This window comes from Erpetoichthys calabaricus, chromosome 2, assembly GCF_900747795.2.
Source record: "Erpetoichthys calabaricus chromosome 2, fErpCal1.3, whole genome shotgun sequence".
In the NCBI taxonomy this organism is placed as follows: domain Eukaryota; kingdom Metazoa; phylum Chordata; class Cladistia; order Polypteriformes; family Polypteridae; genus Erpetoichthys; species Erpetoichthys calabaricus.
Genome location: NC_041395.2, coordinates 310,532,733 through 310,560,175, shown reverse-complemented (window position 1 = coordinate 310,560,175; position 27,443 = coordinate 310,532,733). Strand labels below are relative to the sequence as shown.

The 27,443-nt window shown below is 37.6% G+C and overlaps 2 protein-coding genes across 2 annotated transcripts in view; one reads left to right on the top strand and one right to left on the bottom strand.

The window, feature by feature from the left end:
* LOC114647247 (cytosolic purine 5'-nucleotidase) overlaps positions 1 to 27,443 on the bottom strand; it is a 1,192,165-nt gene that overhangs the window by 326,211 nt on the left and 838,511 nt on the right. The window lies entirely within an intron of this gene.
* Positions 1 to 27,443, top strand: part of poll (polymerase (DNA directed), lambda) — a 46,968-nt gene that overhangs the window by 6,719 nt on the left and 12,806 nt on the right. Inside the window, exons 2-7 of the mRNA XM_028795903.2 lie at positions 9,870 to 9,990; positions 18,988 to 19,282; positions 20,587 to 20,713; positions 23,285 to 23,593; positions 24,771 to 24,944; positions 26,410 to 26,538. Of these exons, the coding sequence (XP_028651736.1) occupies positions 9,882 to 9,990; positions 18,988 to 19,282; positions 20,587 to 20,713; positions 23,285 to 23,593; positions 24,771 to 24,944; positions 26,410 to 26,538 (1,143 nt within the window). The 5' untranslated portion in view covers positions 9,870 to 9,881. The remainder of the gene's footprint in view (positions 1 to 9,869; positions 9,991 to 18,987; positions 19,283 to 20,586; positions 20,714 to 23,284; positions 23,594 to 24,770; positions 24,945 to 26,409; positions 26,539 to 27,443) is intronic.

Genomic DNA, 27,443 nt, shown 5'->3' with positions numbered 1-27,443 from the left:
TCATCAAGTCGCAACATACATAATGTAGCATGGGGCCCTCAGGCAACTGCCCCAACGTGCCCATGCGTTAAGAACACTCTAGACGAGAACAGGCCATTCAGCCCAACAAAGCTTACCAGTCCTATCCACTTATTTCTTCCAAAATAAAGTCAAGTCGAGTTTTGAAAGTCCGTAAAGTCTTACTGTCTACCACACTACAACAACAACAACATTTATTTATGTAATACATTTTCATACAAAAAGTAGCTCAAAGTGCTTTACATAATGAAGAAAAGAAAAATAAAAGACAAAATAAGAAATTAAAATAAGACAACATTAGTTAACATAGAAAGGAGTAAGGTCCGATGGCCAGGGTGGACAGAAAAAACAAAAAAAAACTCCAGAAGGCTGGAGAAAAAAATAAAATCTGTAGGGGTTCCAGGCCACGAGACCGCCCAGTCCCCTCTGGGCACTCTACCTAACATAACCTAACCTAACACTCTACCTAACTTGGTAGCTTATTCCAAGTGTCTATCGTTTTTTGTGTAAACAAAAACTTCCTAATGTTTGTGCGAAATTTACCCTGAAACAAGTTTGTAACTGTGTCCCTGTGTTCTTGATGAACTAATTTTAAAATAACAATCTCAATCCACTGGACTAATTCCCTTCATAATTTTAAACACTTCAGTCATGTCTCCTCTTAATCTTCTTCTGCTTAAACTGTAAAGGTTCAGCTCTTTTCATCTTTCCTCATAATTCATCCCCTGTAGCCTTGGAATCAGCCTAGTCACTCTTTCTCTGGACCTTTTCTAGTGCTGCTATGTCCTTTTTGTAGCTTGGAGACCAAAACTACACACAGTACTCCAGATGAGGCCTCACCAGTGCATTATAAAGATGGAGCAGAATCTCCTTGAACTTGTACTCCACACATCGCGCTATATAACCTAACATTCTGTTTGCCTTCTTAATGGCTTCTGAACACTGTCGGGAAGTCGATAGCTTAGAGTCCACTGTGACTCCTAAATCCTTCTCATAAGGTGTACTCTCGATTTTCCAACTGCCCATTGTGTATTCAAACCTAACATTTTTACTTCCTACGTGTAATACTTTACATTTACTGACATTAAATTTCATCTGCCACATATCTGCCCAAGCCTGTATGTTATCCAAGTCCTTCTGTAATGATATAATGGATTCCAAATTATCTGCTAATCCACCTATCTTGGTGTCATCTGCAACCTTAACCAGCTTGTTACTTATTCCTATCTAAATCATTTATATATACAGGTGTGTATATATATATATATATATATATATATATATATATATATATAAAATAGCAGCGGCCCCTAGCACTAACACCTGTGGAACACCACTCTTAACATTGGCCAATTCTGATGAGGTTCCTCGCACCATCACCCTCTGCTTCCTGTGCCTGAGCCAAAACGGCCATGTGTGTAGTTCAGGTCGCATTAGACCTTTACCTCCTCTGTGATGGCAATTTAATGAAAGGATGGATGCTGGGTTGGGTGGAGGCAGCTGCAATCTTTCCTGCTCTCTTACTCACTCTGAAGATGAACAGATCTTTTAATGTTGGGAGACAATAGCCAATGATTTTCTCAGCTGAACAAATCACCTGCTGCAACCAAGAGTTAGAAAGAAAGGAGGCAGAAGGAAACCAAACAGTAATGGAGGAGGTCACAATACTCTTAATGATGGCTGAGTAAAAATTTAATAATATATGCCTTGATATGCCAAGCTTCTCAGGCTGGTGAAGAAAGAACAATCTGCCTGGCTTTCTTGATGTTGAAGTTGATGTGCTTGTCCCATTTTAATGTATTAGTGAAAGCAGTCCCCAGGAATTTAAACGACTGAACCACAGACACAGTCTGGCCGTTAATTTGCAGAGGCGGACAGTTAGTGACTTGAAGGCAGAAATCAATCTTAATTTCTACTGTCTTAATAGCATTGAGTTCCAAGTTGTTACAAGAACACCATTCTACAAGATGGCCCACCTCTCTTTCATAGGAAAACATGTCATTATTAGAAATGAGACCCGCTATGGTTGTGTCATCTGCAAACTTTAGGATTTTTACAGATTTGTTCATGGATCCACAGTCATTTTTATAAATTGAAAACCGAAAGGGTAAAAGGACGCAGCCTTAGGTGGGGAATGCTAATTGACACTGGATTCGACATACAGTATTAGGGCCCACTCTCACATGCTGCTTCCTACCTGTCAAACTCCTAATCCATAATAATAATTTGTCATTCATATAAATAGTCAGACATTTAATTCATACTTTGTATAAGCCTCTTTGGCGGCAATTACAGCTTCTTCAGTAAGTCTGTAGCTTTATGCACCTGGATTTTGGCAGTTTATCCCATTCATCTTGGCAGATCCTTTCTGCTCTATTAGGTTTTATGGGAAGCATCTGTAAACTGCCATGTTTAGGTCTCTCCACGCATGTTCTATGGTGTTCAAGTCTGGGCTTTGGCTGGGCCTCTCAAGGACAGTCAGAAACTTGTCCTGAACCCACTCCAGCATCGTCTTGGCTGTAAGCTTTGGGTCATTGTTGTGATGAAAGGTGAACCGTCAGCCCAGTCTTAAGTGGCTGCACTCTGGAGGAGATTTTATTCTTGAATGTCTCTGTATTTACCAGAATTCATCCTTCCCTCAATTTTGACCAGTCTCTTTGTCCCTGCTGCTGAGAGCCACATACATAGAATGATGCAGCCACCTCCATGCTTCATGGTAGGAACAGAATTAGCCAAGTGATGAGCAGTGCCTGGTTTTCTCCAGACATAGTGCTTGGAGTTCTGGCTGAGTTTTTTGACTTGTCAGACCAGGGAATCATCATACTCCCAGAGTCCTTTAAACTGTCAAAAAATATTATAGCTAATTTTGAGGTACAGTTTGAATTCTGATTAGTCAAACTTTTATTTTAGATATTAAAGTCAATTTTGACTCAACTGATTATACAGATATGACTAGTCAAAGGAAAGCATTGTATAGTAAAAGTATAAAAGGGGATCCTTTTATACTCTCGAGGTTGGTAGAAATGAATGAAGCTGAAGCATCTATCAGAATATAGAAAGGTTCATGCTCACCAATTCCAAGTGAACTGTCTGGCACTAAAAGTAAAAGTTGCTATTTAATTCAATCAATGAAATGCATTATAGTATACTGTAATAAGTAAAAATAAAAAAAAGATCTGCAAAGGGCAACCAGCGGTCTATAAAAGTAAAATGGACGTAAATCCTAACAATAACATGTCTAAACATTCTCTGACTGTTTAGTGTTTAATTACTTTAAACTTTCATTGCCATGCTATAACTTGATGGTGAAAACAATCAGTCTCTCAGAAACTCTAAAAACTAGAACAGAGAGGACCACCGGCTGCTGCAGCTGAGGTGTTAAAAGCGATTCCAGGAGTTGAATATTCACAGCCACTGTGTCAGATTAAAGCAAAGACATAGCCGCATCATACAGCTTGGCGCACCTGCACAAGCCTCAACCTCTGACCTGCATGCTTTTGTCATTGTGCGCTTTTATCCTGCGTGTTTTGTCCTGTCATATTTTGTTGTGCCACCTATCCAATTGATGTGCCCCTCTAATGAGAAATTTCTAGAAGGCCTATACAAATACACTGCGGGTATTTTCACTGGACTTTTGTCACATGTCATTGCAATGAAAAAATACAGTTGCCAGTGGTTCTATAAATACCGCCTCAGTTACTTGTTCAACAGGAAACCTTGTGGCCATTTGTAGTTGAGCTGTGTGTGGTAAAATTAAACATAGCGTTCAGAGAGGAAATAAAAGGTGATCAGTGAAAGACATGATAAAACTGCCAAAAACAATTGGCAACCTAAATTTTTATTCATTTTACCAGACGTTAGCATTGGTGTTCTTCCATTTTGGCAGAGTTACATTTTAAAGAGAGTGGAACAATAGTACAATTAAAGGGGGAAAAGAGGGAGGGGGGAAAGTCAACTTTTACCCCTCAGAAACAAATGTTTGCATGGAGGCTTATGACTGTGCTTTGTCTGCTTATGCAGACTGAAATATTTTGAACTATTTTTGAATTTGGGAACATTATGAAATCCCATCTTGAACTGAATTAACTTATTAAATTGCTGTGAAGTTTGTAAAAGCACACACTGTAAATGTGTTTACATGTTCATTTTTGCATGGTGCTCTTCTTATTTCAACGTTCTTTATATTGATTGGCTGCCAAATGATCCTTGCCTTGTAATATATGTATGGCACAAAATATAACTTGGAATATGTGTAAAAACTTGGAAACAATATTGGAATTAGTCACTCATAATATAGAATAATAGAAATGTTGTGATGAGAATGGGCCATTCATCTTAACAAGCTCATCCATTCTATTTGTCTAGATTATTCTAAATAAATAAAAAGTTGAGATTTGAAGTTCCCTAAAGACCTGCTCTCCTCCACATGACTTGGTAATTTATTCCATGTGTCTATGGGTCTTTGCTTAAAGAAGACCTTTCTAACATTTGTGCGTAATGTTCCCAATTTTCCAACCACGTTCCTGTATTCCTGTTGCAGAATTTACTTTAACAACTGTGATTCACTATACTAATTCATTTCAACACTTTAATCATGCCCCCTCTTAATCTCTGTTTGCTTAAACTAAAAAGGCTCAACCTCTTCACTCTGTCCTCATATCTCATACCTCACCACTTATCTCTTGACTTCTTCTAGCACTGCAATGTCTTCTTGTAATTGAGAGACCAAAGGTCAACGTAGTATTCCAGGTGATGTCTCACTAGTGTGTAAAATACGTAAGCATAACCTCTAGTGACTGGTTCTTCACACTTCATGATATATAACCTAACACTCCGTTAGCTTTCTTGATGGCTTCTGTGCCCTGTCTGGATGTAAATAGTGAGTGAGTAAACCACTTTGACTCCCAGGTCATACTAAAAAAAAAAAGGTACTTCCAAATTTCAAACCCCATGTTGTGTATTCAAATCTAACATTTATTTATGTCCTACTTTGCATTTACTTCTATTAAATTTTATCTGCCCAAGTCTGTATGCTCTCTGAGTCCCTCTTTAAAAAATCATCTGATTTTACATAGTGTGTCCTTCCATCTAGTTTGGTATCATTTGCAGTCTTAACTAGCTTATTGACTATATTCTTGACCAGATTGTTTATGCATCTTTAAAAAGACCAGTGACCTCAGAACTGATCCCTGAAGTGCACCACTTTTAACATCCCCTTATTCTGATAAAGGTCCCCTCAGCATTGCTTCCTATGTTTGACTGAATTTTTTACCCACCTACAAACAGTACCCTGAATCCCCACTTCTTTTACTTTAATCACTAATCTTTCGTGTGAAATCTTACCAAAAGCCTTCTGAAAATCAAGGTAGATATCTCTCTCTATAATATATATAATAATGCAAAGTTGGCAGACTCACTCACTCACTCAACCATCAACAAAAAAAACTATTCCCCATTTAATTAAAAAGCTGAAATTTGGCAGAATGGTACATCTATGGTACTTGGTATCTGCTAAGAAAGGACAGTTCAAAGTATCAGTACTCTGGGGGGTGGTGGTGAACATCCCCACAGTCGAAAATCTAAATGCCTTGACAGATTGGATTGAAATTTAGTGATTTCTGAAAAGCTGACACTTTTTTTTTTATTTATCAATATTTATTGTTATGCTAATTTACATGCTGTTTGTGCCCCTAAGAGTGGGCTTTATGCAAATGATGGCTACAGCAGGAGTGATTGATGGACCAGACAAATACCACCAATAACCAATAGTATGAACAGATGACTGAAGACCAGGCTGTGTCATGGACCGGAAAAAAAGAGATGTAATCTACACATGTAAAAGGCAAAGCCCTCACTGACTCATCACTATTTCTCCCACTTTCCATAAAGGTGGGAAGCTGAAATTTCGCATGCACATTCCTTGCTGTGTACTTACAAAAGTTAGGTAAGTTTCATGTCCTATATGCAACACCCAAGGGTGTACCCCCTAAACTGTATATATAGATAGGGGAAACCCCTCCTCACTATTTCTGTGACTTCCATTATACGTAGGAAGCCCAAATTTCCCATGCTCATCCTTTACACTGTAGTTACAAACGTTAAGTGTGTTTCATTTCACGCCGTGCCCCGTAACAAACTTTTGAAAATAACATCTTCTTTTTGCCGGTTCTCACCATTCTGCCGTAAGGAACTTTCGGAACTGACATCTCCTTTTGGCGGTTTCAATCCTTATTTCCGTTAACAGAGCATTTATTTCATGGCAGAGACGCACAGGGGCCGTCCCCCTTCCTTTTTCCACACGGCCGCTGTCCGCGCACCTACCATGTGGTTGGCGCCCTGCCTATATACATTAACGACATCCTGCACTCATGTGCCACCTCACTCGCTTCCTTACTTTCCTCAGCTGTTTGTCGTGCTCATTGCTCACTTCTTCTTTACTCCACTGCTTCACGTCTTCTTACTGGTGACTCCTGCCTTTTCATTTACTCCAACGCTTTACTACGAAACTTACAACCACCGAAACTTTGTAATGGCACCAGGTTTCAGATCAAATCTCTGCACAAAAACCTCATTGAGGAAACTGTCTTCACTGGAGCTGGCTCAGGGAAGACTGTATTTATTCCTCTGACCTTCCATTCCAATTCAAACGCCTCCAATTTCCAGTAATGGTCTGCTTTGCTATGACAATAAATAAGTCACAGGGCCAGACTGTAAAAAAGGTCGGCATTGACCTGACACAAGATTGCTTCTCACATGGCCAACTGTACGTTGAATGCTCAAGAGTAAGCTCGGCAGACAGCTTGGTCTTTTTACAGCCCGAGGGCAGAACTGCAAACGTCATTTACAAAGAGATCCTTACATCCTAAAAATGTGCATTTATCATACATAACATTTACAATCATAAATTAAACTCTATACAATCATCAAATTCACTGTCATACTAAAGTAAGCCTATGACAATTACATTGACAATCATGTTACTTCAATATTTTTAAAATGTTTTCTTTGTCATAAAGTCTTTAGCACACTACTTCTCCGCTGCGAAGCGTGGGTATTTTGCTAGTCACGTTATAAAATGTAAAGATAAAGTTCAATGAACTTTAAGGAAGATGTTAAGCTCCGTAGTTGACAAGTGACATTTTTTGCTGTTGATTACTGGTACTCTTATTTATCGGTTCCACTCCAGCAACCCCCAGCCCCTGGTCACAGCTCTGAAACTGACAACCCCCCCCCCCCCCCCCCCCAATCTAACCAATCTAACAATCACAACCCTTAAAATTATTAAGGGAGAACCCCTCTTCAATCGCAGTGCTGTTAGAAAAATATATTGTTGTGTTTTTTTTTTTGATTTTTTTTAACTGGTTTGGTTTAGCATCTCACATGTTAGCGAATGGTTCCCCTTAGTTAAAATACCCAAACTGTTCTGCGCAGTATTAAATAGATAGATAGATAGATACTTTATTAATCCCAAGGGGATATTAAATATGTGTGCAAATGTGTTTTTTTTCCCCCATATTAAATAAGCAAATGTTACATTTCAGGACTGCATATTCTTTCTCCCTGTGAATTAGCCTTGGAGTGAGAACTATCTGTTAGGTGTAATTCTTTTACACAGGTCACTTATAAGCGTTTGCTGAGTGCACATGTAAGCTAAATTAAACTGGTTACACTGCTTTGTGTAAATAGGTGTTATCATGGTTAGTAAAGTTTACCCCAAACGATAGTTTAAGTTCCTGTTTACATAATTCCTTTTTTAACAAGTTGTTAATGAGTCTGAAGGGTATACAAATGGAAGCCAGCAGAATCCTCAAGCGAGTTACAAGTTGTCTCCTTCGTGTTTGCTGTGCTGTACAGACTGACTGATTGAGTGAGAGAAAAATGGAAGAAAGAGAAAGGCATGCTACCAATAAACAGGAGAGTGCATGTTTCACATTTGAAACTCCACCACCGAACATTTAGGCTACATAAGCAAAAAACATACCGTAACTAGCGGAGCCTTTCCATGCCCAGCGTGACTTTCCAAAATACACCGACAATTAAATTTGGAGCTGTTTTAATTTGACAGTTAAGTTCAGAATTTTGTGTAAACACTCATACTTTGTTTCTTTGCATTAAACATTTACCATATATCTTGAATTTTAACATCTTTAGTCTGTAATAGATCTTAATACAAGGGATCTCTAACTTATATTAATTATTTTCAAAAGCATTTAAAAATTCCTTTAAAAAATACTACTTTGGAAATGAAAATATGCAACACTGTCTTGAGTTTGGATAAGTATGTTACAGCATACCATTTCCTTTTTCTTAATTGGTGTATTTTTCATCATAAACCTGTTATCTTCCTTAAAGCTTATTTACACACACTTTTATGTTAGATTTGTTAAAGAAAATGTTTTGTTTTCTTTACACATATCGAACAAATCCTGGCATCTTTGAAATTCAGTAACAACCAAAAGTGAAGCAGAAATATCTATTCAGAAGACACTGCTCAAGTTTGTTGCATGACCATTTTTCAGAAATTGCACACTGAAACTAATCTCATTTTTTCAACTTCAAACATTTGAGGTATAGAGATAGAAAAAAATTACAGCCCATGCGTGTTTGTAATTATATTGATGAATGGTTTGTTCAAGTAAGACATTTTCTGATCTCTCTTCTTAGATCCTTTGTTATTTAAGTCAATGATTGCATGTTTGTATGCGATGGCGTGTAGTATTTTGATCGATATACAATGAATGTTTTGGTTGCATCAAGCTTGCTCTCTCACTTTCAATGTAAATTCGTTCAGGTTATCATGAGCAGGGTTACTATGAAATTATGTTCTGCTCTAAAAATGGGATTATGGAAAGCTGACGATTGTCAAACATAGTGGAGTGTGATAGTTGACTGATTCCCCAAGTATAGTTTGGTTGCAGTGAATCTGCTTTACTGAATATTAGCCATTCTCGTTTAGTTTTGGAAGTGTCTCAGTCTTTACTTTTATACAACCCATTTTATAGAGGGCTCCAAAAGAGTGTGCTTGTCAAAGACTTTCAAAAGTACAATTTAGAGTAGCACAAAGTTGTCTGCCTTTAATTTTGAAATATCGCTGTTTAACTCTTTTCTGAGCTGTATTTTAAATCACTGAACTTCAACAAATAATTTCATCACAAAAAAATTATAACGATTATTGACCAGCAAGTGTCTGTTTTTGGATATTCTGACCATTTTTGCTAGTAAGAAGCTGTTTACAGGTCTCATTCTGAACTTGGAAAATGTGTGAGCCTATCACAACCTTCCATTCTGCATTATACTATAGCTGTCTGTCTCCTTTTATAAATTCCGACTTACAGCTAGCTACAGCATTTAGACATGACGTGTGAAGGTGGATTGTGTAGAGCCAGACCACTAATGGATTTTAATGTTTAAAACCAGCGTCATTATTTGCAGAGCAAATAAATGAGTATCCAGTGATATTTCATATTTTTATGGGTCACCTTGTGAAGATTAGTACAGAAGGAAGAAGTAGTTGGTAAAATCTGAGAATCGTTCAGCAAGACTTCTCTTTTCATTTTATGCTCCCAGGAAAAGATCAATGTTCGTATAACACTGTAGTTGGAAAAAAGTAAACTTAAAAAGTGAATTATTGTTAATCTTTATGTGCATTTTGTTTTCTCAATGGCTATGTTTGCTGTTAAAGTTGCTAAATAAAATAAAGAGTATTTAATAATGTAATACCAATAGCAGTGAATTTAAGGTTTGGGAACCTGAGCTTATATTCATAAGCATTTTGAGTTTATTCTGTTGTTTTTTGCTATTTTATTTTTTTAAAATGAATTGTTCACTGACAGTTTTTTTTCCCCCTCAAGTGTATTAAATGTATGGAGCCACGTGGAATTGTGAAAGCTTTCCCTAAAGTGAAGAGGAGAATTCCAGAGCCTCAAAAAGAAGAGCTGAACAAAAAAATAAAACCAGAGACTCCAATATCAGGTGATGTTTTATATCCATACATTTTTTTAAAGGTGTAATAGATAGCCGAACACAGACAGACATGACACCAATGTCCTAAACACACAGGTTTATTTACACAACTATATACACAGGTTCCAGCGACTCACAACTCCTCAGTCCTTTAATTCTCTCCGGCTGCCTCCACTCCTCCCTCGCAAGCTCCGTCTTCCTCCTCCCGACTCTGGCTCCCTGATTGCAGTGAGGCGGCCCCTTTTATCTTGTCCTGGATATGCTCCAGGTGCCTGACGTTGTACTTCCGGCAGCACTCCCCAGTGTGGCGGAAGTGCTGCCCTTGCACCCGGAAGCAATCCGAGTATAAGCCATCCCTGGTCTGACAACACTTCCTGGTGTCCCGGAAGTGCTGTCCCCCAGGGAACAAGGACCGGCTGAGTGCCCAGGGAAAAGAAGCGCCGCTCTCCCGGTTCCTGTTTCCTCCAGGCATCCCGGCGGGACAGGGTTCCTGGCCATCTATCACAAAGGTTATTCTTCCTAAGTTACATGAACATTTCATTCATGAATTGGGAATTCTACCATCTCATTATATATTACAATTTTTGACAGAATCCTTTTACAAAAATGTGCATATTTCAAATGTATTACTGCCCTATGAATATATCTTAAAATTTGTAAATTATTGCTATTTTTATATAGCAATCAATTTTCCAATATAAGCTAACTGTATTTTAATTTTAAAACACTATATATAATATGCTGTGAAATGTTTTATAACATATTAGAATATATTTAAATATACTGTAAAACACTACACAGTAAAATATATTTTATAACGCCTACTGTAATATGACATACTTCAAAGTCTATAAGTGTCATTTTTGCTTAGCAGATAAGTTCTGTTTTTGGTATAAATGACAGTGTATTAAAGTCCTAAATAATTTTATTTGGAAATTAGTTTAAAAATTTTAGATGTAAAACTGTGTTATCACATTCTTAACCACAGCTGTATAACATGGAATAAGATAAGCACACTGTTAAAGTATTTTAGTAAAGAATATAAAACAAAATGATAAAACATGCCTAAACATACCTTACATGTATTTATTTACCTTGTAGTTGGTGGTAACTGATTTCAACATGGAATGTGCCTTTGCTTGTGTCTTTAGCAGTCTATGAATGCTGCTGATGCAGGTGACTTCTTTAACTACTTAAAAAGAGATACAGGGAGACTAAAATAAATAAATGTTCAAGACTTTCATTGACTTTTTCCAGAGAAATAAATAAATAAGCCAAATAAGTGAACGGTCTAATAGAAGCATTATTATGGAGGCACAGTATATTACATATTTGGAAATATGTTTGTTAAAATATATTGTTTGAAATATGTTTTATTATATTTCAAGTATAATATTAAAATGTAGAACTAAGTTTCTTTTACATTATACGGAAACAAAGTAAACCTATTTTGGTGATAATATTTCAATATACAGTATTTTAGTTTCATAAAATAAATGTAAAGTTTAGGTTAGCAAAAACTGAAAAAAGCAAATTTGAGATATTACAAATGGGCTTTCTTCAGGGAACAACTAATAGGTTACAACCTACAGGTGTTCTGCAATGATTATAGTAAGTTAAGCCTTGTAAGTTGAAGCAAACAATTTTCACAGGTGTCCAAACTTCTGCAGATTACTTAAAAACCCCTCTGTCTTTCTTAAAGCAGAGTTGGAACAGACCATGTTACTACACCCTCTGAAGTACTACTTAGACTATATTATAGTGATAATGGCAAGAAAACAGCAATTAACAAATGACATGAGACAAAGCATTATTATTTTTTCTTAGAAGTTTAGGCCTTTCATTTAGTGAAATTGCAAAAAAAAAAAAAAAAAAACGTCAGTGAGTACAGAGGCACACAAAGGCAATTGGAAACTGGAAGAAGAGATCTGGCAGACCCAAACTCATAAGGCAATCTCAAGACAAGTTTCTGAGTGTCACCAACTTGTGTGACAGGCTTCAAACAGAACTTAACAGTGGTTGAAAAAAGCAATTCAGTTTCTACTGAGAAGGGGAGACTTTGTGCTGCAGGTTTAACAAGTCGAGTGGCAGTAATAAAGCCATTCCTTAAAGGAGAAAATAGGGCTTTGAAATACCAGCTGTGTAATTCTGCAGACTGTAAGAAAGTCCTTATGGACATTGAATCAAATTTGAAATCTTCGATTCATTACGCAGGGTGTTAGCACGCCATCGAGTTGATGAATAGATGGTTCCTTAGTGTGTGATACCAACTGTCAGATATGGAGGAGGACGTGTGATGTTGTGGGGGTTTTTTTTGTGGGAGGCAGAGTTGGTGACTTGCACAGAGTGACTGGGATTCTCAATTAAAAGGGTTGCCACAGTTTGGCTTTTCTATCAACAAAAGCCAGGTACTTTGATGAATCAAAAATGTGAATAAAATTTTCTTCTCTTAATGGATCCCTGACTTTTTTTTTTTTTTGCCATTGTTTATTTGTTCTTTGCCTTGGTTTCATGAAACATTAAGACATTAAACTGTGTGCATTTCTATCAAAACTGAAAAACTGAGGTGTTCTAAACCTTATGACCAGTAATGTATATTAATATGATGTTACTTTAAGGGGTACCCAGTTGTTACACGACCTTGAACCTTTCATGGTGAGAAAGCTTAAAGCAGAGAAGTGTATTTGTTATTGGATTCATAAGATTAAGTTAAAATTATCTGCAATATTATTACTATGAACAGTAAATCAATATAAAACTAACAAATACATAATTTTGAGATAAAGCACTCCGTTCTTTCCATCAGTCACCATAACTGACTCCCCATCAGAACTTAAACTGTGCAAAGCTGTGTAAGCCCTCACCTTTACAGATAAAAATATAGTCCATGAGTTTTATTTTATTCGTAATTAAACAAGTTTTTATATAAATATTGTAGCATCCTGAATTAAACTTCATAGGCATTGTTTCCTTCATTTTATGGTCTTTCACAAAACATCCAAATCCACTTAACATCTACTAAATTAATCTTTGAGGAACATTTCATGAGGTTGAGCATATTAGAACACTTTGTGCACAGTTGACCTCTTTGTGTATTCAGAATTGTCTTCTTCATCTTATCATCCACTATCCCCATCCATTATCTGATACTTCACAGGGATTTATTGCCTATGGACCTCACAAACCTGTGAAAATCTCTGCATAGTGTTCTTTATTGCTGTGTGTTAAGCAGAGTGGTTGGTTTCACTATCAGTGGAAGCCCTCTAAACCTACAAGGTCAAACAGATTAATTCTGTTTATGAGATATTAAAACAACAATGACCATTATAGTTATATGAGCTTATTTATTGGGTACTTTTAACTAAAATTACTTATTAATAATATATTCCTGAATGCAAATGTGAGGCAACACTATAAGCCATACACCATTGGTACTGTAAAACTACTAGTCAACAAGGGACATTTGTTTGTTTTATTAATTCACAGTTTTACTTGTAAATATACAACTTCTGCTGACACATGGAAATAATTATATGAAATGGTGTCATAAGAACAGATAATTACAGCTGGCAGTTAAGGATTTGTTAGAAGCACAGGCTTCAAAGATAACATGATGTCTGAAGGTTGACATTTTTACAGCATTCCAATCACCAGTTCAAATCATAATGATGAGGCTCTTTCTCCCACTTTTGGCCCAAGGCTATGAAGCACCAAACACTGGTCTGTGCTGTGGAAGCAGTTAAGTTATGTTTGACCAAATGTTAACTGAAAGATCCTTTTTGTTGGATATGTGTGTGTGTGTCTTAGGAAGATCACAGTATATGTGATTAGTGCTGGGCGGTATACCGGTTCATACTGAAAACCGTTTTTAATTTTTTTTATGATATGGATTTTTCTTATACCGCAACACCGGTTTAAATTGCCTAAACGACGTTCGGAACGTGGCGCAGCGGGAAACTGTTCAAGTGGGGACCTTTTTCACTGCTACACCGCTAAACACAGATTTGTTGCACTAGGGCTCTTTTTCACTGCTACACCACCAAATAGGTAGCGGTAGCATAGGTATTGCGCGGTGAAAATGGACAGAGAACATTCCAAAACTGAAGCCGACGATAAAGTTGAACATGATGAACAGAAGAACTTTTGCCGAAAAAAAGGAGTCATGTCCGTCGCCTGGAGATACTTTAGTTTTAAAAGGTCAGATGTGTAAATACTGTTTCTATACTACTGGATAATACTGCAAGCCAAGTTGTACTTGTTTTATTTGTTTTCAATACAGTGTAATGTACCTGGGTACGGTGTAATAGTGTGACGACATGTTGACTTTATTCTCGACATTTCCACTTTAATCTTGACGCTTATGATGAGAATAAAGTCGACATGTTGACTTTATTCTCGACATTTCTACTTTATTCTCGCCGTTTATGTCAAGATTAAAGTCGACATGTTGACTTTATTTTCGTAATTTGTCATTAAAGTAGAACATCGTAAACTAAACTTCATCGTAAAATGAATATTTAATTTACTAGTTTTTCTCAAACCCCGTCATAAGTTATATAGCACATTAAATGCTTTGTGTTAAGTGATTCTTAAACTGACTTCTTCTTGCACTAAGAGGAGGCGCCGGCAGCGATCACCGCACAGAATACATTCACTTCATGATCTTCCTGCTCTCTGAACATTTAGAATGCTAAGATAAATACTTAATATAATTTTCATGGTGAAATGCATTAAAGCATGCATTAATCATATGGGGGCACAGCGGCGTGCCTGCCTTGCATTTGCATGTTTTTCTGGTGGGTTTACTCGGCGTGCTTCAGTTTCCTTTCAAAGTCATGTAGGATGTGGGGTTTTGTTGTGCTATATTGACCCTGCTAGTGTATGTTTTGCTTGTATTCATCCTGCAATGTGCTGGCGACTCGTTCAGAGATGGGCGCAACTCTGAATGGATGGCATAATTAAACATGTATAACGAAGATATTTTTAAAGTTCTGAACACTCCGTGGGCTAAGTTTATAACTAGTTTTAATTTCACAAAGACGTTTATCGTGTAGTGATTGGTTATGTGGTGAAAGAAAAATGAAGGAACTGGGGTTTTGGTACGTCAGATAGAGACAGCATGCATGCAATAAAGATAGCCCGCTCAGAAGAACATGCATTGAATTCTGTGTTCGTGTCTCCGACTAGCAGATCACAAACCCAACATTTACACAATATTTAAGTTAAACCTGTGCGATAGCTATTCATACATCCAGTTTTTTGGAGCCTCGTCACACCTGCCATAAAGTTCTCTACACTGAACATACACCTGGGGACCCCTTACTGCGAGGGAGCAGCACTACCGCCTCACTACCGTGCATGTGTAATACCTGCTTTAATGCATTTCATCATGAAAATGATATCAAGTATTTATCTTCGCATTCTAAATTTTCAGAAAGCAGGAATATCATGAAGTGAATGGATTCTGTATGGTGATCGCTGTCTTCTCTTAGTGCGGAGGAAGTCAGTTTAAGAAGCGTAGTGATTAACCACTGGGTCGGGGAACGTAACACAAAGCATTTAATGTGCTGCATTAATTTATGACGGGGTAAATTAAGTAATTGATTAAACATTGATTTTAGGAAGAAGTTTAGTTTACGACATTCTACTTTAATTATGAAGTAAACTATGAGAATAAAGTGGAAATGTCGACTTTAATCTCAACATAAACGGCGAGAATAAAGTGGAAATGTTGACTTTGTTCTCGACATATAGTTTGTTTTTTTCTTCCCAGTATAGCTTAGCTTGAAGCAAGGTCCATATTAATGCAGTTTGCCTAAATGATGGTTCAGTTGGTAAAGATGTCATCACCAAGTTGCACTTGTTTTATTTTATTTTAATTTGGTGAATACTGTGTAATGCACCTGGGCTTGAAGTCTTGAAGTAATAGTGCAACTATCAGTAATAATACTATTATTTATTTTATTGTTATTATTTATTAGTTTAAATATTATGCAGTTTAATGATGATAAAGTTGTTTAAAAAGTCACTTTAACGTGTCAGTGGACAGAGATTGTTAACATTAACAGAAAGTGTAGTTGGTTTACAAAAAATATTTACTATTTATTCCTTTTCTAAGACATATTCGGTGCAATACAATTTTTGACAAGCACTTCTGGATATTTTACTAAGTCTAAATGCCTCTTTGTATGGTTGAAAATATGTTGTCAAAATTATAGTTTGTTTTTGCAAAATTTGTTCAATAAAAAGGTTCTATATTTTGACTGCATCTGTCATGCAATGTGATACCTTCTCCATTAGTGCCACCCCCTTGAAAACTATCACTTTATGGGGCAATGCAAAACTGTATTAATACTTGTGTGCACATTAAAATGTTTTTTTTTGTACAATGTACAATACTCTTGACAGTGGAATAGGTTATTCTTAGCCAGTAATTGCAGTGGAAAATGTGGTTAACATCCACTCATGCATGGGGAAAAAAATACCGTCGAATACCGTGAAACCGGGATAATTTAGAAAAATACAGTGATATAGAATTTTGGTCATACCGCCCACCCCTATATGTGATATAGTCAATCAAAAGTGAAATACTCTTTCTGTGAATATTGTTGAAAGAAATTACTTTTGCCATGCACAAAGTAGATGTCTTAAATGATATGCCAAATTTATAGTTTGTTAGTATAAAATCTGTGGAGGGGTTATAAAGTGAGTTTTAAAGAATTTACCCTAAGTATATGGAAACTTCTGATTTCAACTGTAAATTTAAAAACAAATATGGTTGTTGCACAAAAATAAAAACAAATTCTTCATGTTAAGATAATCCAGTGACATGGCTATTAGCTGACCAAAGTAAATAAGACAAACTGAATGGTCTGTCATTTCTGAATCCTTTAATGTTATTAATTTATTTTGTTCAGCCTTTTCTAAGTTTTTTTTATTCTCACGTTATAGCTGTGTTTTGCCAAAATTACCAAAGTTCAGAAGCTCTAACATAAAATATGGGTATCAACAAAAGCCTGCCACAACCAAGCCTGACACGTCGAAATGATTCCACAGACAACATATCTTCGTTTTTAAAAGTTTTAGTTAAAATTCAAAGTAAAACAGTTCATACAAAAAAGAAAAAATTAAAATAGCAAAAATCAGAAAAGTTCTTATGTAAGAGAAGTTCTGTTCAAAGCATAAATCATGTTACATTTCTAATAGTTACAGTCACTTCTAAATGTTTCTAGCATTTTTAAACGGTCAAAAAACTGTATGTCTGTCACATTTCTAAGCTGAAAATGGGTTTTTGAAGTCCCTTTGTCAGTCATTCTCCAACCCACTATATCCTAATGGGAGTCTGCTAGAGCCAATCCCAGCCAGCACAGGGTGCAAGACAGGAACAAACCCCGGGCAGGGCGCCAGCCCACCGTAGGGCACACGCACACACTAAGGACAATTTAGGATCGCCACAAAGTACCTATTCTGTGGGAGGAAACCCACGCAGACACGGGGAGAACATGCAAACTCCACGCATTGAGGACCCGGGAAGCGAACCCAGGTCTCCTTACTGCAAGGCAGCAGCGCTACCACTGCACCACCGTGCCGCCCTAAATCTCTGTTTACTGGGACCTGTTCTAAACAACAACTGAATCAATGAACACACTGTATCTTAGTTATAGCAAGAAACTTCTATATCATACTAACTTACAGGGGGAAAATACTATACCATTGTCTATGACTATGAAATAAATTTATATTCTATTGAAATTAAGCAAACACTAATATGAGTTTAACTCAAAGTTTTACCTTTCTAAGATTGGCTCTTACACAAGTATTTTAGGTATGTAGGTAGGTAGGTAGATAGATAGATAGATACTTTATTAATCTCAAGGGGAAATTCACATACTCCAGCAACAACATACTGATAAAAACAATATTAAATTAAAGAGTAATAAAAATTCAGGTAAAACAGACAGTAACTTTGTATAATGTTAACGTTTACCCCCTCGGGTGGAATTGAAGAGTCGCATAGTGTGGGGGAGGAACGATCTCCTTAGTATGTCAGTGGAGCAGGACAGTGACAGCAGTCTGTCGCTGAAGCTGCTCCTCTGTCTGGAGATGACACTGTTTAGTGGATGCAGTGGATTCTCCATGATTGACAGGAGCCTGCTCAGCGCCCATCGCTCTGCCACAGATGTCAAACTGTCCAGCTTCGTGCCTACAATAGAGCCTGCCTTCCTCACCAGTTTGTGCAGGCGTGAGGCGTCCCTCTTCTTTATGCTGCCTCCCCAGCACACTACCACATAGAAGAGGGCGCTCACCACATCCGTCTGATAGAACATCTGCAGCATCTTATTGCAGATGTTGAAGGACGCCAGCCTTCTAAGGAAGTATAGTTGGCTCTGTCCTCTCTTGCACAGAGCATCAGTATTGGCAGTCCAGTCCAATTTATCATCCAGCTGCACTCCCAGGTATTTATAGGTCTGCACCCTCTGCACACAGTCACCTCTGATAATCACGGGGTCCATGAGGGGCCTGGTCCTCCTAAAATCCACCACCAGCTCCTTGGTTTTGCTGGTGTTCAATTGTAGGTGGTTTGAGTCGCACCATTTAAAAAGTCCTTGATTAGGTTCCTTTACTCCTCTTCCTGCCCACTCCTGATGCATCCCACGATAGTAGTGTTGTTTTTTTATACACACTTTTTATTTATTCTGTTTTTTGTATTTGATCACTAGAACAGCAGTGCATTCTTCCTCACAATTCTTTTATTTCTGGGCACTCCAATTGCCTCCCACAACCCCCAAGATATTCCATTTATATTATTTGGCAATTTTCACAGTGTAGTCCTGCAGTGGACTCCTGCACTTCAACATTCTGGTTTCTGACTTGCATTTGATGGTTCCTGAATAAGCTTTGGGCTCCCATTACCCTAAGTTGAATTAAGTGGGTTTAAGAATATTGTACGATGCTAAAGCTGATTGTGTTCTTGTTTTGATTAAGTCATTTTTGCTTTTATTTTAGGTTGGCTCAATGGATTAAGAGCATACATCATCCAGGCAGGAATTGGCAGTGCCAGGACAACAATCTTTCAGAATCAGATACTCCAGAATGGTGGTAGCATTGAAAACACATTCTGCTCAGATGTTACTCACGTGATAGCTGATGAATCAATGGATCCAGATCGTGCTTTGCGGTTATTAAAAATTGAGAAGCTACCTCCTTCAGTGCAAGTATTAAAATCGTCTTGGCTGAGCTTGTGCATCACTCAAAAAAGAATACTAGATACTACAGGCTACAATCTCTTCACGTCAGACAGGTATTTTTCTGTAGCAATTGTAACCATATTTAACTATTTACATCATTCCAAAAAAGAGAGAACACGTTTTCAGTGGCTGTGAAAGACTTTCTCCTTTACCTAGGTGTTTTGAAAATGTAATTTAAACAGAATGGTGCAATACTGTATTCTTACCCAGGTCATTTTTTTTAATTACTTGCACAACAATACGTTTGTAGATTCACTGCACTTTCTGGCTTTTTACAGCTTTATCCATCTGTGGTTAACTACCAGTTTGGTAAACAGTCATTTATGGATGTGGAGGATTCTGCACGTGGTGGTGGGATAAAACCAACTAGTGGCATACAGTACTTTGAAGGTGGATTTGGTGTTATTTGACAGATTACAACTTGATGCAGAGACGTACAGTAGATGAGTAAAGTTTACTTATTTAGAGGAGTGCAAACAATAAAACGTGGCAGGGTTTAGGCAGAAAGTTCGAGAGGTTGAGGAACAATCCAGCACAAGTCAGAATAGTTAAACAGTCTCGAGCTTTTAAAAAATGAATAAGTACATCTGCCTGTAGCCTGTTACTGCTACAGAAAGTGAGAGAAAGTGAACTGCAACAAAAACCTCTGATAAAATTTTTGCACAGATGATTAGTTTTTATCTAAAGTAAAAAAAGAAAATTGTTTCTCTGGGCTGTTGAAGCACTAATAGGTTAAATGATTCGCTTAAGATTACACCATGAGTCAGTTGTGTAGATTGAATTGGCACCTTTATATGCTACACATTTCTTATTAGTCCATGTTTGTTTATCTGAAAAGAATATTGTCCTGGTAAATATTGTAAACTACATCCCAGAGGCAGAATGCTTCTGTATTTCAGTTGATAAAATTTTAAATTTAACAATTGAAAATTATTTCAGCTAGTGTAATGGATTGATTTGTACTGTGAAATAAATGACTTGACACACAACAAAGGTTTGGGGCAGCCTTCCGTATAGTTTCTCTGGCTGCAAAAAGCCTTCAGTTGAGTACAATGTGTACAGATTGAGTCCAAAGTAGAACTGATTAAGTATGAAGGATGAGGGTTTTTTATAGTCGGTTCCCAGGAAGTGACATCCTCGGGGTCGGGACAGGCAGGATTTCTCGTATGTGGTCTGTGGAGAGAAAAGAGAGCAGTTTAGTGCAACCCGCCGCCCCCCAGCCTGGCGTTGAATTGCCGTTTTTTGGTCCCTTTGGTTAACTCCCAAGTGCACGTGTGTAGCAATACATTAAATGAAATGCTAAAAAGAAGGCAATCTAATGGTTCTTTGACTTGACCTTTACCATTCCGTAATGCAGGTATTTTGATTCCAATCAACCAACTGAGTCTAATCCCGAAGCATTGAAAGGAAATGAGAGCAAACAGGTGACCAAGACCGTCCATGAAAAAGAGCCAGTGGAAAATGGGACCATTTTACAGTACCAGGTGACTAGTGCTACATTGTTTGTGGGCAGGTGAATGTTTTTAGTTTTCTTTCAAATTGTCCCTATCAGAAGTAGAGAAAAAAGTGTCATAAACAACCCATGCAATATTGTAGGTTCAATTTGTGCAATATTGTGGTAGTGTGACCTAACACCAAGAGATGATTGAAAATATATACTAACTACGGGGCTTTGCTCCCTACTCACTTCGCTCACCCACCCCCTGCCACTGGGGGGCGATCCAGCCATTTCGCGTCTCTGCCGCTTGTGTTGTGAAGGGTGGGAGGGATCTGAACGCATGCTAAGGAGATGCGGTCGGATCAGCTGCTAGCTTGCTGCTGCCGAGCTGCGTGTTCTGCTTGTTGTGCTGCGTGTCGGATCATTTAAAAGCTTGTACAGTAGCTGTCCTCTTGTCTCATTGCCTTGTCTCGCGGGACATAAAAGTGTCTCCAAGAAAATCACTAATGTCTCCTTCCAAGCCGTCCAAGATTTTTTTTTATAATAGAGAGATGTTTAGCTCACTGCGGCATCAACCAGTTTTAATAATTAGAAAAGTATATCTACAGTCATTGCTAGAGATAATAAACATGGTGCTAAATAGCTGGTATATGTTCCTGCAAAATGTGATTGCTAATGGCTGGAGAGTCTATATTCTTTACATGAGGTCAATTTCCATACCAGTCACTCATACTGACAGTGAGCAACTGGCCAATAGAATGGATTCCTATGTTTCTAAATGTACAGTAGGGCAACTGGAACTGGGTGGACTGCTATGTTGTTGTAGTAGTAGTAATACTGTCACATGTACAGAGTACAATGACATTTACTTTTATTTATACAGCAGATGTTGTTATCCAGAGTGAGCTCTAGATTGTAAAACGTATAGGTGTAGTTCCAGAGCAGTCTTCAATATGTGCTTTCAGACTATACACAAGGTAATGAAGGTATCTCATTTAAGATTTTACAGTAAAGCTCATGTCACATCACACAACCTCTAGTCGTAGCTTATGCCTACTGCAATTGCTGATCTTGTTGCCATATCGGTTTACATGACTGAAAATTGGGCATGTCAAATTTAGGCACTGCATGCTGAATTTCCAGCACCTTTTGCTGATAGACAATAGCATGTTGCCTGACAGAGCTGGAGCCATATGAAGAGTTAACAGGTACAGAAAGTTCACTTTTTTTTTCCTTTTTTTTTTATTAATTTTATTTTAATCATTCCGTACAAGTAGATCAATTTTTACAAAAGATAGGATTGAAAAACAAATCAAACCCCACCCCTGAGAAGGAGAGCATGGCCAAAGGAGTAATACTTAAGGCTTGTAAACATCAGGGCCTGCTGATTTCCCGCCTTGAAGTGACTTTATAGCATCTTGTAATTGTGATAGGGTCAGAGGTTTATCCAGTTCCTCAGCACTAAAAGTATCTATTTGTGGTATCTGTAATGTAATGTATCCAGAAATGCATTAGATTGTGTGTTGTCTTCTTTAAACTCAGTAGAATATAAGGTTTTATAGTAGTCTCTAAATGTGTGCATTATATTTTTATGGTCAATGATTTCATCTCCATTCGTGTTGGTGATGACTGGGATTGCATTGCGAACTTCTTGCTTGTGGATTTGTTGAGCTAAAAGCTTACTAGCTTTCTCTCCGTGTTCATAGTAATGATGTCTTGATTTATAAATAAGTTCTTCAGTTTCTTTAGTTGTCAAGATGTTGAGTTCTGTATGCAGAGCCTGCCTTTTCCTATGAAAGCCTCACTTGGACGCCTGGCTTGTTCTTCATCTATTCTAGTAATTTCGCTTCTTAGCTCCGACGCTTTCTTGGTTTCTGATTTATTTCCTTTTTGTCATCGTACATAAAACACAAGACATCAGACAGATAAACTTCACTTCTGTTTTTGAGACATGCATTCCTTATTCCCCATTGCTGCATTATATAAATTGTAGTTCTGGATGTGCATTCATTGATTGTCATCTCTCATGCATGCAGACAGAATAAAGACAAAGACAAAATACAACCTGTTTAATCATGGATTAGATGGAGTGAATCACTGGTTATGTTACCCTTCACAATAGCACACCGCTGACTGTTTCAGACTCGATAAGGTTGTGTAAATGAAGGCTACGACTGAAAATCGCTTGAAAAGTTGTCTGATGTGACATGGCCTTAAATAGAAGAAAAATCTATCTTTATTCTTATGATCCCAATAATCAATCCCAATATTCCTCATAACATAACCTCTCTTTTAAATGGATTTTTTTTCAACATTTAATTTGTAAAATGTGTAGTACTTTAAATAAGATTCCTGAATACTCAAATGTCTTAAAAATGTAAATGGAATATCAATCTCAGTATTCTGCTTTTAATGTATATTTTATAAACTTTAAGAAGTTTGATCAATAAGATTCCTCGAGTAAGTTGTTGGTGATCATTTTTCTATTAATGTAAAAGTACATTTATTTTGCTTTTTGCAGCCTGTAATTAAGCTTAAGTTTATTCTTAAACTTACTAAAAGCCTAAGATAGACTTTCTAATTGACATATTTGTTCTACAATTTTTTCCCCTATAAGCTGTCTGACAATGAAGCAAGTGATGATGAGGATGAAGCTGTGAACCACAGTGACCTGCAGGCTCTTATTATTGGCCACTCTCCACTGAAGGAATCAGACTCTGGTATAACAGTTCCCTCTGTTGTGGGAAAATGGGTTTGTGCTCAGTCTTCTGAGTCAAAGAAAGAGAATTATAACAAGCATATTACGGACAAACTCGAGGTACTGGAAAAATCCTACAGTCACCAAGGGGACAAATGGAGAGCGCTGGGATATGCCAAGGCTATCAATGCTCTTAAAAGTTATTCTAAATCTGTCACTTCATATGAGGTAATTAAACCTTGCACATACACACACATTTATAATACATTGAATGTTATAAAATTTCCTGATATTGGATTTTAGCAGACTAAGCAGTAAAGAATGGTAAAAGATAAACCATCCATTATTTTCTCGGCCTTCACTTTTCATGTGCTTCCCTGCTTGTATTGTGCCTGTAGTTGCTTGCTTAAATTTTGTCAGTGTGATGCTTGCTGTTTCACCTCCGCTATCATGCCTGCCTTTCAAAATGTTTTTAAAATGGGAGTAAAGCACAATTAGAGTGCCTTCTCATATTTGTGCTAAAGGTGCTCTCTCCCCAGTTTAGAGTTTTATCACTGGACTGTTTTTATTCATAGGTTGTTATTCTGGTGTAACCAACATTTCCCCCCCAACCCCCCCCCCCCCCCCCCCCTTCGTTTAAATCCAGTTATGGCATAAGCTGTTCAGACTTGGAACTGTTGGAAGATTAATTTGTTTCATAATCAAAGGGACATCTGGTCTAATGAAAACTTTGTGGTTTTCAAAGTTCTGCCCTCTCTGGTATTAGTATGAAGCACCTTCAGTGCCTCATTCTTATAAAATCTGCAATTCCTCCTTCTTAGAAGATATACTGTAGTTTTAAAGGCTTAAATTTTGTAGTGCCCTGTAGAGATTTAGAACAGTGTTTTTTAACCAATGCTGCGTGACTCACTTTTGGGTCGCAGGTTTCCATCTGTGGGTTGCAAGTTTTTATTATTTGCAATGGTATTGAGTCGAAGTGGGCTGCTAGTAGGTTACAGGCAGTTTGCTCCAATGATCACGCCCAATTCAAGATCTGAAGATCATGCTCGATTCACAAAAGGGGAACCAATCTTCGTGGGTTGTGAAACAGTTACTTAGGGGGGAAAAGTGGATTGTGACACCAAAAAGGTTGAGAAATATTACTTTAGAGGATTCTGTTGTTTGAGGCTGGGGCTACCAGGCATTATCCTGTATCAACTAATAACCCCAAGCATATGCGTAAGCAAAACCAAAGGTATATTATAATTTGCAAACTTTGCAATTGTTTACTGGAAATGAATAAATCGAAATCCATTGGATTCATCTTTTGTCAATTGTTCAATTAGAAATATTTAAGTAGAACTGAAATATAGGGTATAAAAAATGATGCAGTTTGTTGAATTTACAACTATTTTTTAATTCACAGGAAGCATCCCAAATTCAGGGCATTGGGAAAAAAATTGCAGAAAAGATAAGAGAGATTCTGGAGAGTGGTCATCTTCGCAAGTTAGATCATATATCAGACAGTGTGCAGGTGCTGGAACTCTTTTCTAATATCTGGGGGGCTGGAGCCAAAACTGCACAGATGTGGTATCAGCAGGTATTTGAAATCAAAATCCCTTGTCTTGATTTGAGGTTTTGTGACCACATTACATCACTAAATAATGTCTATTTATCTTTGTTTCTTTTTGTTATGTAAATGTACCAAATGTTTTTGTATATTTAACTGCTTGTATACAATTTCTGTCCATTCCATTAATTCCTAAATAATGCACATCCAGCTCATGGTATGTACACACAGTAGAGGGGTCCCAGGTAAGGATTTATGATTGTAGGAAATGGAGTAGACAATAGGACCCTCAAGGTCTTGACAATAGTTAGAATATATTTTTTAAGTAAGAATGTAGGCCGTTGAAGAGGTAAGGTGTGTTGCTGCCATTCTGTGATAATGATTCTAGCAATCACTGCAGAGGCACAGAAATAGGAATAGAAGAGCAGTGGCATTTATCAATAGGTGGAAATAAACGGTTATCCTTTTTTTTTTTTATGTTGGCTGCTGCTCTATATTGGAGAGAACCGTCCATCTGAGTGTTTTCTCCTCATTTAAAAGAGATGTGTTGTTAAAGAGCACTTGTAGCAATAAGAGGGTGTTCTAGGATGAAAATACCAAAACTGACAAAGCTTTTTCCTAACCCAAAATGTGACACTAAGGAGTGTCCCAGAAGAAGCCCCAGGAATGGGGTATAACCCTAACTCTTCTCTACTGGCCCTTTAAACTTGGAAGTGGGAGGCAAGTTAGGGTAATGGCTCAACTGCCACACAAGTGTGTTGGAAAGTCGGCACACAGTGGCTAAATTCGACATAACCAGTCATGTAAATTAGAGCATCGACAAGATTAGCAACTGCAGTCGGCATATGCTGTGACTAGAGATTGCATAATGTCGCATCAGCTTTACTGTAAACTCTAAAGTGAGTCACCCCCATTACCTGTGTGGCACACTGTAGAAAAGCTGTAATGGATTATAGGGGATTAGAAAATAGTGCCAGTCATGGTCCAGTCAGTCTGGGTTTTGTACTTTGAGTTACACATATTGTTCATCCCTCCCCTGTAGTAATAGAAAGTTACATTAAAAAAAATCAGTAAACTAACAGAAGTCTTACCAACAGACAATCTGACCAGCTAGGCAACAAGCAATTAATCTTTTATAGTGTCTTTATCTGTAAACACCACTGCAGAGAGTCATATCAAAATAGTACACTTGCATCTTTTAAATCTGGAGCTTGGATAGGCGAAGTGACATGCTTAGGGTCACACAATGAGTAATTGATAGGATTTGAACCTGTAACCTTGTGCTTTGCTATCCACTTCCTTTTTAGATTAGGCCACATACTGTGCCTACCTCTATTACAATAACAAAAGCAGCAGACTACTGTTAAAGATTTCAGTCTTTGAAAAGCACATGCATGTTTATTGTACCAATCAGTACCAGAAAGTGCATGCTTACAGTTTGCAAATGAGTGTGAATCTGTTTGAAATATTTAGTCTTGTTTCTGTCTTCCAAAAGGGATTCAGAACACTTGACGACATTCGTTTGAAAGCTTCCCTTACAAGTCAGCAGACAATTGGCTTGAAACACTACAATGATTTCTTGGATCGAATGACACGTGAAGAGGCAGGAGAGATAGAAAAAACGGTAAAGAAAAAGTTTCTTTCCTTTTTTGTATTTAACATGAAATGTTTGTTTTTTTACCAAGTCAGTGTAATGTAAAGTGGACCCTAAGGAGTAAATTTTGAACATGAGCATTCCTTAAAGAATTCAGAGTAATCCACCTGTAAAACATGCAATATGATTACTGCCTTGAATATCGGCCTGTGAAGACCAGGGACCCCTTGTGTGTGTGTGTGTTTTTTTTTTGTAACTAACACCCCCCTACTTTCGTCCCTCTCCTTTCTCAGTGATTGCACTTTGAATGCTGGAAGAGCAAGGGAATCCTCTCTTTTCTGTACCTTGAAGTGTCAGTCCTGTGGAGAGAAGAAGGGTCTCAGTGTCTCATGCTGTCAGTAAAGGCCTTCTTCACAGCACTGTATTAATTGTATTAATAATAAAAGAAGATCTGACTGACAGCTTCTAACATGCAGCCCTGCATCCTTGCTGTAACTATGGCAGCAGTGACCACCCCAAACCTGTCACTCATCCATGGCTTCTGGACCTGAAGAATACACCTCGCTTTTTCTCCCATTGGCATTCTGCCTTTATTTAATAAAAAAAGGGAAAAAATGCACACGAATGGGGGTTCGGGAATTGAACCCCACTTTGCAAGTCAATCAGAACAATCCTGATTGTCACTCTGAGAGCAGGGAACTAATCCTATTGTTTTTATTATGAGATTACTTGTCCCAGATCTCTTAGCTCCTTTTAGGGTAATAATGCAGAATGGGGAGATTAAAGGGATTAGAATGCGTCCTTCTAAGTTGTCACATCAAGATCTAAGAAACTGGAGATGTGTGTCATGAATGAAAGGTAGCCCTAACCAAAAAAAGTCAATTAGTAAGCAAAAAAAAATATATATAAAGGAACAAAGTGATCAGCAGGCTGCA